General features: G+C 46.7%; 1 protein-coding gene across 2 annotated transcripts; it reads left to right on the top strand.

The window, feature by feature from the left end:
- Positions 1-1,602: 1,602 nt before the first annotated feature.
- On the top strand, positions 1,603-8,074 carry LOC118638771 (cytochrome P450 2A13-like). 2 transcript variants are annotated; one of them, XM_036274895.1, is made up of 9 exons: positions 1,603-1,782; positions 2,259-2,421; positions 3,471-3,620; positions 3,790-3,950; positions 4,458-4,634; positions 5,807-5,948; positions 6,407-6,594; positions 7,217-7,358; positions 7,893-8,074. In XM_036274895.1, exons 1-9 carry the CDS (start codon positions 1,603-1,605, stop codon positions 8,072-8,074), a joined length of 1,485 nt encoding a protein of 494 aa, XP_036130788.1. The 2 variants fall into 2 exon arrangements, with proteins under 2 accessions (XP_036130788.1, XP_036130789.1); XM_036274896.1 differs by lacking the exon at positions 2,259-2,421 and having other exon boundaries at positions 1,603-1,792.
- Positions 8,075-16,179: the final 8,105 nt, after the last annotated feature.

Genomic DNA, 16,179 nt, shown 5'->3' with positions numbered 1-16,179 from the left:
CATTCGTTGGATACTGGAGTGCACCAAAGAATTTCATAAGAATAGTCTGTGTTTTATAGGCTAGTGAAGACTTTGTGTGGATCATGAAAAGCTATGAGTTGCTCTGAAAGAAATGGGTGTGCCTCAGTTCTTGATTATTCTGAGGTATAACCTGTATTGTAGACAGGAGGCCACTGCCCGGACACAATGGGGACACAGAATGGTTTTCTACATGCAAAGGTGTCAAAGAAGGTGTGTTTTATCTCTACTCACATGTATACAGTGAGGTCCACGTGCCCGCAAAATACACCAGAATACACACAAAAACATCCATACACTCATACATAGTCACCAGTTGTATATATGTACACACAGATATGAATACATCTGGTTGGACACAGAGACACACATGCAGGTTTGAACTCTGGCCCCAGTCAGGGTCATGTGGGAGGTAACCAGTTGATGCATCTCTCTTACATCAATGTTTCTCTCTATCTCTCCCTGCTCCCTTCCTTCCTTCCACTCTCTCTAAACACCAGTGGGAAAATATCCTCAGGTGAGGATTAACAAAAAAATAAAGTAAAATGAGACACATTTATAAGAAGAAGAAGAACAATAGAAATGATACAATCAACTTAGTGGGCTCCCCTAAGGACCTGGTAGGGAACCAGTGTGACTCGGTAAATTACAGCCCACAAGACAGTTGGGATTTTTATTATCCTCTTCTGTTTTTGCATTTTTCGCAGTTGGGATTTTTTTCATACCGTATCATGGTTGTTATTACTACTGCCCAAGTCCTGGCCCTTCCCTCTGCAACTGAGACCATGACCTTCCTCTTCTCCAGTTCTGTGGAAAGCTCCACTGAAATGTGTCTCGGGTCTGATCCCATTCCTAAGCAGAGATGGGCAGTTCTGTGACATTACATCCTGATCTCACTTTGAGGTTCCAAGGAGGATTCTGGGCATCAGGATACCGTACTGTGTCCCAAACAGAAGCAGGTCAGCATAAGGGGTCAGGAGCTGACTCCACGATCCAGTTGGACTCTTCATATATTACTCTTCCCCAAGAAGCCCACATCCACTCCTGGGTGCTTCTTACCTCAAAACCCTCAAATGCACTCCCTGGAATCTCTCATCCTAAGACCTTTAAGCCTATATTTCTCCTCAGCAGAAGACCCACAAACCCACAGCCACACATCTTGTCCCATTCCAATACCCTTCCATCTTTGAAGCTTCTCTCCCAAGACCGCAAAATCCACCACTTTGGGGTCCCTTCTCACTCTGAGACCCCAAGTCCTAAGCTCAGGGGCTCATACATACAAATATTCCAGAATCTTCAGTTCTGAAATTTCTCTAATGTCCCCCCAAGTCCATAGCCCTGGGCTGGCATCAGGAGGGACCACAGATTCAGACTTGGACCCACTCCTGTTAATCTGCCCTGGAGTCCACCCTCCTCCGTGACTACCTATATCACAAGCAAGGCGGGAGCAGGGCTGAAGTGTGTAGTTGCGAGGTGAAATGGGACAGTTACATAATCAGAGCCAAAGTCCACCCTTCTCTCCCAGGCAATATAAAGGCCAGTCATCCCAGATGTCACCACCTGACCTCCACTCTCCATTCCAACATGCTGGCTTCAGGGCTGCTTCTGGTGGCTTTGCTGGCCTGCCTGACTATGATGGTCTTGATGTCTGTCTGGCGGGAAAGGAAGCTCTGGGGAAAGCTGCCTCCCGGGCCCCCCGCACTGCCCTTCATCGGGAACTACCTGCAGCTGAACACAGAGCAGATGTACAACTCCCTCATGAAGGTGTCAGGAGGCAGGGAAATGGGAGGTAGGGTGGGCTGGGGGCCTGCCCAGTCTGCTGGGACTTTGTGGCAGGGGGTTGGCAAGGTTGGACCAAAATCTTAGCAGGGGAGAGATTTAAAAAAAAAAAAAAAAGTTTTTATTGATTCCAGAGAGAGGTAGGGAAGGGGAGAAAGAGAGAGAGAGAGAAACATGGATGGAGCCCACAACCTGGGCATGTTCCCTGACCAGCAATCAAACCGGAGACCTCTCAGTGCATGGGACAATGCTCAGCCAATCAAGCCACAATGGCCAGGGCAGGAAGGGGGAGTTCTGAAGGATTAGCCTCAGGGACCCAGCAAGGAAAGACCAGATTTGGGAATCCAGTCCCTGGACCATCAGAACCTGGGCAAAATGAACCCCGGTCTGTAAGGTCTGGGTACAGAGTCAGTTCAGAGTTGGGGCTGCTGGCTCTCACCACTCCCACGTCTCTCCATCAGATCAGCGAGCGCTATGGTCCCGTGTTCACGGTCCACCTGGGCCGGCGCCGGGTCGTGGTGCTGTGTGGACATGATGCTGTAAAGGAGGCTCTGGTGGACCAGGCTGAGGAATTCAGTGGGCGAGGCCAGCAGGCCACCTTCAACTGGATTACCGAAGAGTATGGTGAGGGGGACTCCAGGTGGGGGAATGTGGTCAAGTAGACTACATGGCTTCAGTTTCCCTAACACTCTTCTCTCAAATCACCCACCCACTCAAGGCTGTGGCAGAGCCCTTCCTCTGGTCTCCTCTGTCTCCGTGTTTCTGCGTCTCCCTGCTTCTCCCTGCCCCATCCCCCGTTCTCTCTCACTACATATGTCTCCTTCCTCTGTATCGCTTAAGCTCCTGGGATTTTTGCTTTGAAAGCCTGGTCCTCTATTTCCATGTGTCCTTTTGTCTTTCCTTCTTAGTTTCGGTGCTTCCCTGTGTTTCAGTCTCCCTCTCTCTGCCTCTCTTTTTCTTTTGTATTGAAATCTCATATTCTTTCAGCTTCAAAATCCCATTGTCTCCTGGTAACAGCCTCTCCTCACTCCAGACCCTCTCTGTTTTTCTGTCTGCATATTCCTCTCTTCTCCAGCTCAGTTTTAGAATCCCTCTCAATTTTTACTTCCACCTCCCAGATCTCCACAAATCCCACTTCCCCTCCTTCCCTCCTCTACCTCTTTCTCTCTTTTCTCTGCATTCGTGTTGCCCCTTGCCTTCTGATTTTCCTCCAACTTGGTCTCTATTACTTTTTTTTTTTAATACTCACCTGAGGACATTTTTCCATTTTTCGTTCAGGTAGAGTGGGAGGGAGAGACAGAGAGAGAGAGAGAGAGAGAGAGAGAGAGAGAGAGAGAGAAAGAAACATCGACCTTAAAGGGACACATGGACTAGTTGCCACCCGCACGACCAACCAGGGCCGGGGACAAACTGCAACCGAGGTACGTGCCCTTAGCAGGAACTCAACACGGGTCTTTCTGGACCGCAGGCCGACGCTCTAACCGCTGAGCCAAACTGGCCAGGGCAGGTGTCTATTTCTTTCTGCATTGCTCTGACTGTGTTCTCTGTCACTGTCTCTGTCTCTATCTCTGTCTCTCTCTGACTCTCTCTGTCTCTCTCTCACTCTCTGACTGCCAACTCCCTCTGACTCCGCCCTTCTCTGCCCACTGTCCATGCCCACGTGCCCTCCCCAGGCGTGGTGTTCAGCACTGGGGAGCGTTCCAAGCAGCTGCGTCGCTTCGCCATCACCACGCTGCGGGACTTCGGCGTGGGCAAGCGCGGCATCGAGGAACGTATCCAGGAGGAAGCGGGATTCCTCCTTGAGGCCTTTAGAGACACACGTGGTGAGCTGGGGACCCCAGAATACAGGAGAGCAAAACACCCTACCCGGACATGCTTGATCTGGCCTGAGAAGGAACTATGTTGGGGGAAGGGGTTCCTCGAATTACCAGACTGGCCTCCGCCTACCAAATCCTTTCTTTCCCCAAATCCATTCTCCCCCACCCCTGCCAGGCGCCTTCATCGACCCCACCTTCTTCCTGAGCCGAGCTGTCTCCAATGTCATCAGCTCCATTGTCTTTGGGGACCGCTTTGACTACCAGAACAAAGAATTCCTGTCACTGCTGCGCATGATGCAGGGAAGTTTCCAGTTCACAGCTACGTCTACAGGGCAGGTAACTGGTCCCAACATGGCTCTACTGTGGCCCTACCACAGACAGACAGCGGCTCCCCCACACTGACACAGCTGCCCCAAACTGCTATCCTCCTCCAGACAGGGTCCCCCACAAAACCAGCCTTCCCGCTTAGACAACTGAACAGTAGCACAGGAGCCCAGGACAGGTGCCTAATACCCTGATTGCAATACCTGGATATCTCAACTACTACTCCCCTTACCAAAAAGGTGGGGGTAGGGGTAGGGAGGGAGAGAGGGAAGGAGGGAGACAGTAAGGGAATGTGGATATGTGTCCTAAGGTTTACCACCTAAATCCTTGGACAACGGCCCTCACACTTAACTGACATGAAAACTTAGATATCTATTTCCATCCAGCTCCATCTAAATAGGTAAACATGTGGACAGGTGCCTTTAAACCACTGCCTCCCTTGACCTGAGACAAGTCCCATGCCCATCAGGTGACGTCCACAGCAGCTGTCCTTACCATCCCTTCTCTCCCCATCCTCAGCTCTATGAGATGTTCTCCTCAGTGATGAGACACCTGCCAGGGCCACAACAACAGGCATTTAAGGAGCTTCAGGGGCTGGAGGACTTTATAGCCAAGAAGGTGGAGGAGAACCAACGCACACTGGATCCCAACTCCCCACGGGACTTCATTGACTCCTTCCTCATCCGCATGCAGGAGGTAGGTGCCAGCAGCCATGCAGAGAGGACCAAAGCCCAGCAGAGGGAACTCAGGCTGCGGGCGAGGGACACCAGAGGCCCTTTCAGCATGCCTACCCCATCCCCACGGGCAGGACCTGTGTGTGCAAATCACCATAACAAGCATATAAAACACTTCCGTGCACCACACACTATTTTTAAAACTACAGTATTCACTTACTTAACCTCTCAGTAGCTCCTGGAGAAGGCTCTACTGTGTCTCCAATTTTACAAATGAGAAACCTGAGGCCCAGAGTATAAGTGCCATGCCTGAGGTCACCCGGTGAGGAAGCAGGGGCACCTCACTGCAACCCTGGTCTCTCGCATTCTAAGGCTGGTGCTGGTAGCCGCCATGCTCTGCCCTTCCATCCCCTGGTCATCAGATACACCTGTGTGCGCAGGCCAGCTGCCTTCACTAGGTGACATCGGGGGTCCCTTCCCTATCTGGATGTCAATCTCCTTTCTGTGAAGAAAGGACATGGGACGTTATGGAGTCTGAAGTTCAAGGTGAAAGTACCAGGGAGTGGGTTCTCTGGAGTAAGCTCAAGATTTTCTGTGAAGGAATAGGTGCTATTGCTTCAAATTCTGTGTCTCAAAAATCCATCTTTCTTCAACTCTCTCTCATGGTCTCTCTGTCTCTCCTCACTCACTGTCTCTCTCTAGTCCTTCATCTTGAAATATTTCTACAATTAAAAATTGAAAACTAAGCTGATAATTAAAGGAAGAGAGCCCAGCCAGTGTGGCTCAGTGGTTGAGTGTCAACACATGCATCAAGAGGTCACTAGTTCAATTCCAGGTCAGGACACATGCCCAGGTTGTGGGCCCTATGTCCAGGGTGGACATGCAGGAAGCATCCAGTCAATTTTCTCCCTCATAAATATTTCTATCTCTCAATTCTTCTCTCTCTAAAATCAATAAAGAACACAAATAAAAATAAATAAATGAATAAATAACAGAGAGTCAGCTGGGTAAACAATGTGAGAAGAGCATCTGCGGCAGAGCCAGCAGCCGGGAAAAAAGCCTGGCAGAACTAAGGTCCCTCTTCCACCTTTGGTCTGGATCTACAAGAGGCGGGTCCAGATGAAAAAAAAAAAACCCACAAGGATCCAGAGAGCACGGGGCGGGGGCGAGGCCTGAAGCTGTCTCTCCCTGCAGGAACAGAAGAACCCCAACACAGAGTTCCACTTGAAGAACCTGGTGATGACCACGCTGAACCTTTTCTTTGCGGGCACCGAGACAGTCAGCACGACCCTGCGTTATGGCTTCCTGCTGCTCATGAAGCACCCGGATGTGGAGGGTAAGGCTGGAGGAGACAGGGGAGTGAGGACCACAGACCCTCAGAATTCCTCTGAGCAGCTGCCTTGTCCCCACCTCTCAAATCCCTGGGTCCTCAGACACATCCTGCTATCCAGAGACCCGGTGATGATATTCAGCTAATGGGCACCCGCTCAGTTTCATTAGCTGTTAAAATATTCACAATAGCTCCTGTGCTGAGCCAACCCGAGTGCCCACTACCTGCCCCTCCAGTCCATCCCCGAGACTCCTCCCTCACAGCTTCCCCCATGATTCTGGCACAACCAGGTGTCAGGATATTGTGCCAACAATGCTGATGACCAGCCTCTGTTTTGAATGATCTACGTCCACATCACACGTGGATGTCATGCATGTCATATACCCATCCAGTTGTACATATTTGAACTATAATTCCCATCCCAACACCCCTAATACCTAAACATATTCCCCCTTATTCTGCAGCAAAGGTCCATGAGGAGATTGACCGGGTCATTGGCAAAAACCGTCAGCCCAAGTACGAAGACAGGGCCGAGATGCCCTACACAGAGGCAGTGATCCACGAGATCCAAAGATTCGGAGACATGATCCCCATGGGCCTCGCCCGCAGAGTCACCAAGGACACCAAGTTTCGCAGCTTCTTCATCCCCAAGGTGCTGCCCTTGCCCCACCTAGTGGGGCCTCCAACCTGCTCCTTGTGACCCAGCACCCCATCCCCCTTACAAGCTTCGAAGCCCTGTCCCACTCCCTCAATCAAAGACTTCCCCAATCACATGTCCCTCCAACCTTCCTACTCACAGACACCTGAATCCTGTATCTCCCCAAGACCTCTTGCCTCCGTGAATATGAACCCACGTACCTCAAATTTCCTGTCTCAATGGACATAAACCTCACTTACCCAAGACTACCTGCCTCAGAGACATGACTCTCATGTCCCCCAAAACATCCTGCCTGGAGATGTGAACTGCATGTACCCAAACCTTCTGCCCCAGGAGACACAGAACCTGTGCTCCTCAAACTTCTTTCTCAGGAGACAAAAATTCTATGTCCCGCAAACCTTCTGTCTCAGGAGACACAGACCCCATGCTCCTCAAAATTTCTGTCTCAGGGGCATAAATGTCATGTCCCCCAAAGCTCTTCCTTCAGAGAGGACCCTGACTCCTCTGCCTCCCATTTCTCTTCACCTAGGGCACCCCAGTTCCCCCTCTAACCCCATACTCTCTCAGCATACCCCTTCCCCTCCACCTTGTCAAATCCCCTTCCTCCTCCCCACAGGGCACCGAAGTGTTTCCCATGCTGGGCTCTGTGCTAAAAGACCCCAAGTTCTTCTCCAATCCTGAAGATTTCAACCCTCAGCATTTCCTAGATGAGAATGGGCAGTTTAAGAAGAATGATGCCTTTGTCCCCTTCTCCATCGGTAAGAGACCACTGTCTGTTGCCAAGCCACCAGTCACACCAACAGGGGCCTCCTTCATCCCAGCTCCCTCTCTGAGGTGTAGCCTACCTACTACCTTTCTCCAGCTGCAGCGTCCCTCTTATGATCTACCCTGCAGCCAACCAACTACAGCCCCATAACAATCAAGTCCCTAGCCCAAGTAAAAGGAAAGATGATTGCCTTTAAGAGATGGGAAAAATCAAGGCCCGAGTGAGTCAGAAATTTGACCAAGGTCACTTAAATTCTTCAGGTTCTTAAGAAGCTGATGCTAGTACAGCAGCCATATTTGTATGTTTGGGAGGAAGGTTCATCTAAAAACCCCATTGCGACAACCTAATATGGCTCACCTCATCCCATGTACGGGGGAAACTTGTGGCTCAGATTAGAGACCTCTCTAAAAGTCTTCAGGCCTCAATATTCCATCCCCTCCTCCCAGGAGAATGCAACTGGGGATCAGGGGAGAGAAGAGGTGTCAGTGAGAGGAGGCTTCACCCGCCCTTCCCACTGTGTTTTCAGGAAAGCGGTACTGTTTTGGAGACAGCCTGGCTAGAATGGAGCTCTTTCTCTTCCTCACCACCATCATGCAGAACTTCCGCTTCAAGTCCCCACAGACGCCCAAGGACATTGATGTTTCCCCTCAAAGTGTGGGCTTTGCCACCATCCCAAGAAACTATGTCATGAGCTTCCTGCCCCGCTGAGCTACAGCTGCCTTAGGGCAGGGATTGGTGGGAGGAGCAAACAGAAGAGTGGGCATGGGAGGGGCTAGCGGGAAGGGAGAGCAGGAGGGGTGGCACTAAGAATGGAGGTGGAGTGCAGGAAAGGAAGGTGTGAGGTAGATAGGAGAGTAAGAAGAAACACATGGGCTGTCTGTTCACCATGCTAGAGATAGAGCCTTCAGAGCTGCGGTGAGAGGAAGGGAAACCTTACACTGTACTGTGAATGATAAAAATAATAATAACAGCTGTTATTTATTGAGAAGTAGTCTGCATCAGCTCTATGCTAAAAGCATAACACACTCACCTCCCTTACTCCTCACAAACCTATGTAACAAGAACTGTGTTTGTGCCCATTTTACAGGTGACAGCTGAGACTCAGAAAGATTAAGTGTCTCTCTGAGATCCCACAGAACACAATTAGTGCTCAGCAAGTACTTGAACACAGATCTGCACAGGAATGGCTATACTTAGCCCAGTATCCTTTGGGTACATTCTTTTTTAAATTGTAATTGTTGTCAATCCTCAGTCCAGAATATTTTTTCATCGATTTTTAGATTGAGTGAAAGGGCCGGGAGAAGGGGAGGAAAGAGAGAGAGAGAAATATCAATGTGAGAGAGACACATCATTGGTTGCCTCCCACACACGTTCTGACAGGGACTGGGCACTGAACCTGTAACCCAGGTGCATGCCCTTGACCAGGAATCAAACTCAGGATACTTTGGTCCACAAGCTGATGCTCTAACCACTGACCCACACTGGCCAGGCCTGGGTAGATTCTTAAAAGGCACCTCTTCCTCAAGTAAAAACAAGAACTTAGTATATTGTTATACAACATTAACAGCTCTGTCCAAGGACTTTTTCCAGAGTCCTGGCAGGCAGCTGACCTGACCTCACTACATACACTTGCCCATACTCTTGCCCCTTCAGGCACACCTTAAATGCCAGGGCATACATCACATCCCTCACCAAATAAGGTGGGGTCTGATCAGAGTGAAACCAGGGAACAGGAGTCAGATTTCTTAATGAAGAGGGTGCAGGAGAGAAAGACTTCAGTGAATTCTGGGAGAACACTGGCCATTGCACAGACATGTACAAATGTGTCTGCATAATTGTGCATGCAAGTATATGATTGCCTATTCTCCTGGGTTTATGCATGAACTCATTTGCTGTGAGTTTCTGAAGGTTTGACTCTCTCTGATGGATCTGAGGTCTGCTGTAAAACCCACCCTAGAGTCTCAGAATTACCTGCTTACTCTCAAATAAGCCACTATATGTTCCCTTGGAAGTGGCGTCCTTGAGCAGTGCACAGTGTCAACACTCACACACATCAGCCTTAGATTTGTGTTTCTTAACCTAAACGCTACACAGATCACCCCCTTCCCCCGCAAAAAACAAACAAACAAATCTTGCCACACTTGAAGTATTAGTGATTGCGATCGAGTGAGGAGGAAATCTGGTCCTCTGAACCCTGCGGGTTTCATAACAGGCTATGATTTTCCAGTTTCTCAATTTCCATTATCTAAAGTTTACAGCTTAGGTTTCATGAATTGGTTGCTTCCTGCTCATTGAAGGAGAATATGGTCATACCTTGTGTTATTACAAACACACTCTTTTAAAATTTGTTATTATTTATTGACTTGACAGAGAGAGAGAGAGAGAGACATCAATTTGTTGTTCCACTTATATATGCATTCATTGGTTGATTCTTGTATGTGGCCTGAACAGGGATTGAACCTGCAACCTTGGCATGTTGAGATGATGCACTAACCAACTGAGCTACCTGGCCAGAGCCTCAAATACACCTTTAAACAATCCACTGTCAGAACCAAACTCATCCTTCCATGTGTATGTCATTTTAAGAGGCTTTTAGAAACCTCCACTGGAAGAATCTTAGAACTGTAGTGTAAAACACTGCTGAATCTTGGAAGTGCAGAGTGCACAATTCGTAATCTTGGAATCACAGATTCCCAGAACCTAAGACTCGAGAGTATTTGAAACAATGACGCTTGGAACTCCTGATGCTCCGAATTTTACCATCAGAATATTCCCTGAACACATCCCAGGGGATTGCATTCCCAGGCCCTCTGGTGGCAGACAGCAGTTCTCTAAGCTCAACATTCCTTCTGGGAAAGAGTCAAGCAAGGAGAGGACGGGGTGAAGCTAGTTGGGTTCTGCCAATGAGGCACTTCTCCAGGAGATGAAAAAATAAATTATCAGGTGTCTGCCCTGCAAGGAGGGAGAGGAGAGGGAAGAGAGAACAAGTACTAATCCTCACAATCCTCGAACAACACGGTGGTTACCAGAGGGAAGGGGGTGAGTGGTAGTGAAGGGTAAAGGCGGTCAAATATATGACAAAAGATTTTACTATGGGTGATGGGCTCACAATACAATACACAGATCATGTACCATAGAATTGTACACTTGAAACCTATACAACTGTATTAACCAATGTCATCCCAATAAATTTAATTTTAAAAATATAAAACATAAATAAATGTTGACTAAACAAATGCAGTTCAATGGAGAAAGGATAGTCCTTTCAACAAATGATGACAGACCTGAATATCCATGTTAGAAAGAAATAAATCTAGACACAGCCCTGACAATTTTCACAAAAATTAAATAGAAATGGATCACGGATCTGAGCATAGAATGAGAAATTATAAAACTTTTATAAGATAACAGAAAATCTAGGTGACCTTGGTGTTGGCAGTGACTTGTTAGACACAATACCAAATGTACAATCCATGAATGAAATAATTGATAACTTGGATTTCATTTAAAGCAAACACTTCTGTTCTGCAAAATATAGTGTTAAGAAAATAAAAAAGTACAACCTACAGACTGAGAGAAAATACTTGCAAAGCACAAATATGATTAAAAAAAAAAAGATTTGTATCCAAAATATACAAAAACTCCTAAAACTCAACAATAACAAAAAACTCAGTTTTAAAATGGGCAAAAGATTTGAACAGATACCTCACCAAAGACTATATATACATAATAAGCATATAAAAAGATATTCAACATCATATGTCATTAAGAAATAGCAAAACAACAATGAGATAGCCATTACACACTTATTACAATGGCTAAAATCCAAAAACTCACATTATCTAATGTTGGCAAGAAATTAAAGCACAAGAACTCTTATTCACTGCATGCAAAATGGTACAGCCACTTGGAAGACATTTTGGCATTTTTAAAAAAAATAAAACTAAACATAGTCCTGTTATATGACCCAGAAATTATACTCTTTGAAATTTAACCAAATGAACTAAGAACTTATATTCAACTTATATCTAAAAACCTGAACTTGGGTATTTATAGCAACTTTATTCCTAATTGTCAAAATTTGGAAGCAACCAAGATGTAGTTCAGTAGGTGAATGGACAAATTGTGGCGTATACATACAATACAGTACTATTTAGCAATGAGAAATGTGCTATCTATTTTAAGATATGTAAAAGTGAAAACACAATGACCCAAAATCTATGGGGGACAGCCAGATCAAGGATATTTATAGCAATACAGGCCTATCTCAAGAATTAAAAAAAAATCTCAAACAATCTAACCTTTCCTCTAAAGGAACTGGGAAAGAAAATAAAAGAACAAATCCCAAAGTGAGTAGAAGAAAGAAATAATCAAAATCAGAGTAGAAATAAACAAAACAGAGTTTTTAAAAAATACAATAGAAAAAAATCAATGAGCTGATTTTTTTAAAAGATAAACAAAATTCATAAACCTTTAGCCAGACTCATCAAGAAGAAAGAGAGACAGAAACGTGGGAGTAGAGGGAACATACTTAAACATAATAAAGGCCATATATGACAAACCCACAGCAAATATCATACTCAATGGTGAAAAGCTAAAAGTGTTTTCCTAAAGATCAGGAACAAGACAAGAATATCCACTTTCACCACTCTTATTCAACTTGGTATTGGAAGTCCCAGCCACAGCAATTAGACAAGAAAAAGAAATAAAAGGCATCAGAAAGGGAGAAATAAAACTATCATTATTTGCAGCTGACATGATACTATATATAGTGTATCCTAAACAACCTGCTGAAAAAAACTATTAGAACTAATAAAGGAATTCAGTAAAGGAGCAGAATATAAAATTAATATTCAGAAATTGGTTGCATTTTTTTTTATCCTCACTCGAGGACATTTTTGCATTTATCTTCAGACAGAGCTGGAGGGAGGAAGAGAGAGAGAAACATCAATGTGAGTGAGAGAGACACATCGAGTGGTTTCCACCCACATGACCCTGACCGGGGCTGGGGACACACTGCAACCAAGGAATGTTCCCTCAGCAGGAACCAAACCCGGGACTCTCTGGTCTGCGAGCCAATGCTCTAACTGCTGAAACAAACCGGCAAGGGCTGGTTGCATTTTTATACACCAATACAAACTATAAGAAAAAGAAATTAAAAAAACAAAACAGGCCTGGCCAGTGCAGCTCAGTGGATTGAGCATCATCCCATGGACTGAGAGGTCCTGGTTCAATTCCTGGTCAGGGCACGTGCCTGGGTTGTGGGTTCAGTCCCCTGTAGGGAGCATGCAGGAGGCAGCCGATCAATGTTAGTTTCTCTCACACATCCATGTTTCTATCTCTCTCTCCCTTCTTCTCTCTCTAAATATCGATAAAAACGTATTTCAAAACAGAAACAGCCCTGGCCGGTTTGGCTCAGCGGTTAGAGCATTGGCCTGCGGTCCGGAGAGACCCGGGTTCGGTTCCCGCTGGGGGCATGTACCTCGGTTGCAGTTTGTCCCTGGCCCTGGTTGGTTGTGCGTGTGGCAGCCACTCGATGTGTCCCTTCACGTCGATGTTTCTCTCTCTCTCTCTCTTCCTCTCTCTCCCTCCCACTCTATCTGTGCAAAAAATGGAAGAATGTCCTCGGGTGAGGATAAAAAAAAAATTAAAAAAAAACAGAAACAAAAAACAATCCCAGGACTCAACACCAAGTCTTGCCACCACCTGGACTCACAACTGCCAAGCCCCACCTTGGATTTGTGCTTTGGCCCTTCCATGGACTTGCTGCCACCGTCACCACCACCACTGCCACCACTCCGCCACCATGACCCTATGAGTGAGCCACACAGCCCCACCAACAGAGGGGCACAAACTGCACTGTTGGCTGAGGAGGGTGCTTAGCCTCCCTGGTCCTGGGCGCTGCTAGAACTGAGGACCACACAGAGACTGAAGAGGCTGCACATCTGTGGGAACTCATGATGATGAGCAGGACAAGGACTGGACAGTATGACCAGGAAGGAGAATCAGCCTTGCTCACCTGGAGCGCAGGGGAGGTACCCTTTCTCCTGGCTGCAGAATGGCTGGCTTCTGACCTGCCCTACAGTCACCCAAGGCAAGGGGAACAACACTAAACTGGAATCCAGCACCTTGCAGCTGTTGGTGGTCAAGGAGGTGCCAGAAAACCAGGCAGAATGAGACATTGGAAGGAGCGGAAGTGCCCAGACCCCCTTCCTACAAGCTATGGACAACACCTCCAACACGAGTCTGATCAAACCATCCTGGCCAAGACCAGGACATCCCTGTGGAGCCCAGTTCCTCGGGGGAAGGGAGGACAGCTCAGAACAGGGACACTCCATGTGGGACAACCTAGGCAGACCCAGGCCTGGGCTCAGGAGGCCCCGCCCATTGGGTGACTTGGGGCTCCACCCTATCAGGCCTCAGTCAGGTTGCCCAGAGACAGGCAGGAACAGTAACTCACATTGGCCTGCACCAGAGAAGCTCCTAGGAGGCCCAGGATAGACACACCAAGGGACAAGAATCAACAACATCAAAGCAATATAGAGCAAGCTCCACAAATAGGAAATACAAAGATTTTTGGGGGGAGTGGGGTCCTTTATTTTCTTTCTTTTATTTTTTCTTTCATGTCTCTTATTTTGCTCTTCCCTTTTAATTATTTTTTATTTTTCTTGTTTTATTTTATTTTTCTCCTTTTTTCTTTTCCTATTCTATATTTTAATATATTCATTATTATTACTTTTTAAAATCATTATTATTTCATTTTTATATCCTTATTCTAGTTTTTTTTTGCTTTCTTCTTTGCTTCCACATTCTCTTTTTGGTTCTTTTTTGTTTGTTTCTTTTTTCCCCTTCTAAGTCTATGGCCTCATATCTTTCAATATTCTTTCTATTTGTTCTTTGCTTTGCTTTTCCTCGTTTTCCTTTTTAGTCTTTCTGGTGGTTGTTGCTTTCCTTTGTTTTGTTGATTGTGTTGTTTTTGGTTAGGTCTTGTTTGATCTTGTTTTGTTCTGTCAGCACCTATATAACAGCTGGCATGGCCAAGGTGGGCTTGAGCCTTACAGTCTAGTCTGAAAGTCAGATGGGAGATCCCACCCACAAATGGGACATCAACAACCAAGTCCCAATTACAACAGGAGAGCCCAAATAACACACACACACACACACACACACACACACACACACGACATTTCTAGAGTATCCAGTTCAGGAGATCAAAGACACTGCACCACTGTATCCCTCAGGACACTTTCTACATAAGTTCACCCCAGGATGACTGGGAGGCATAGCAGTTCTATCTAATACATAGAAACAATCACAAAGAGACAGCTAAAATGAGGAGACAAAGAAACAATCCCCAGATAAAAGAAAAGAAGGAATCTCCAGAAAAAGAAATATATGAAATGAAGGCAAGCAACCTATCAGACATAGAGTTCAAAGTAATGGTTATAAAGTTGTTCAAGAAACTCAGTGAGAATTACAAGGAACTTAGTGGGAAGTACAACACCATGAAAAATGAAATAGAAACCATGAACAATAACCAGCCAGAGCCCAGCCAGTATGGCTCAGTGGTTGAGTTTTCGACCCACGTACCAAGAGGTTGCTAGTTTGATTGCTGGTCAGGGCACATGCCCAGGCTGTGGGCCAAATCACCAGTGGGGGACATGAATGAGGTGGCCAATCAGTGTTCTCTCTCATCAATGTTTCTATCTGTCTCTCCCTCTCCATTTCTCTCTCTCTAAAGTCAATAAAGAAAATACAATTTAAAAAAAGAAGAAGAAGAAGAACCTCTCAGAAATGAACAATACCATATTTGACATCGAGAATACACTGGGGGGACTTCTGGTCAAGATGGCGGCGTAGGTAAATGCGGTATCACGTCCTCCAACAACCGTATCAGAGTTACAACTAAGCTACAGAAAGATCATCATTCAAGCTGCCTGAAATCAAGCTGAATGGAAGTCCTACAAGTACTGAATTAAAGCAGCAGCCACATTGAGACTGGTAGGAGGGGTGGAGGTGGGATGGGCTGGTCCAACACCCACGTGTGGTGGATAAAAATTAGAAGAATACCTCGGCTGGGAAGGTCCTCCCTGAGGACTGAGGGGTCCCTGTCCCACACCAGATGCCCCGCTCAGGGTTCCAGTGCCAGGAAGAGAAGTCCCCATAACTTCTGGCTGGAAAAACCAGCGAGAATTGAGGCTCAGGGAAGCTGACCCGGCTGGAGCCCCAGGCAGCTCCTTAAAGGGCCTGCACACAAACTTATTGGACTCACTCCCTCTAAGCTTGGAGGGGAGGCAGCTCGAGGGAACCAGAGACACACAGGGAAGAACTGAGCTGTTTGACACTGCAGCGAGGGCTGGAGAGGGGGCTTTCTCCGGGACAAACGTGCTTTCGGAGGCCTTTGTTCCTTTGGTGAGCCCTTCCCTGTGGCACAGACAGTCGCCATATCTGAAACTCCAGCAACCTGGATCACACTGTTGGCCCCACCCTGGTGATTCCCTGAGGCCCAGGCCCACCCAAGCTGTTGCCAGTTGCTTAACCATAGGATTCACCTGTCTTGGATCCTAAATTCTTTCCAACAAGCAGCATCTGGTCTCAGCTAGCCCCTTACCTCTGGTTAAGTAATACACAGAAACAAACACAGGGAGGCAGCCAAAATGAGAAGACAAAGAAACAGGCCCCAAATGAAAGAACAGAACAAAACCCCAAGAAAAGAACTAAGTGAAATGGAGATAAGCAACCTAACAGATGCTGAATTCAAAACACTGCTTATAAGGATGCTCAGTGAACTCAGTGAGGGCCTCAAGAGCATA

Source organism: Molossus molossus, unplaced genomic scaffold, assembly GCF_014108415.1.
Source record: "Molossus molossus isolate mMolMol1 unplaced genomic scaffold, mMolMol1.p scaffold_m16_p_21, whole genome shotgun sequence".
NCBI lineage: Eukaryota > Metazoa > Chordata > Mammalia > Chiroptera > Molossidae > Molossus > Molossus molossus.
This window is presented reverse-complemented; position numbering and strand designations above follow the sequence as displayed.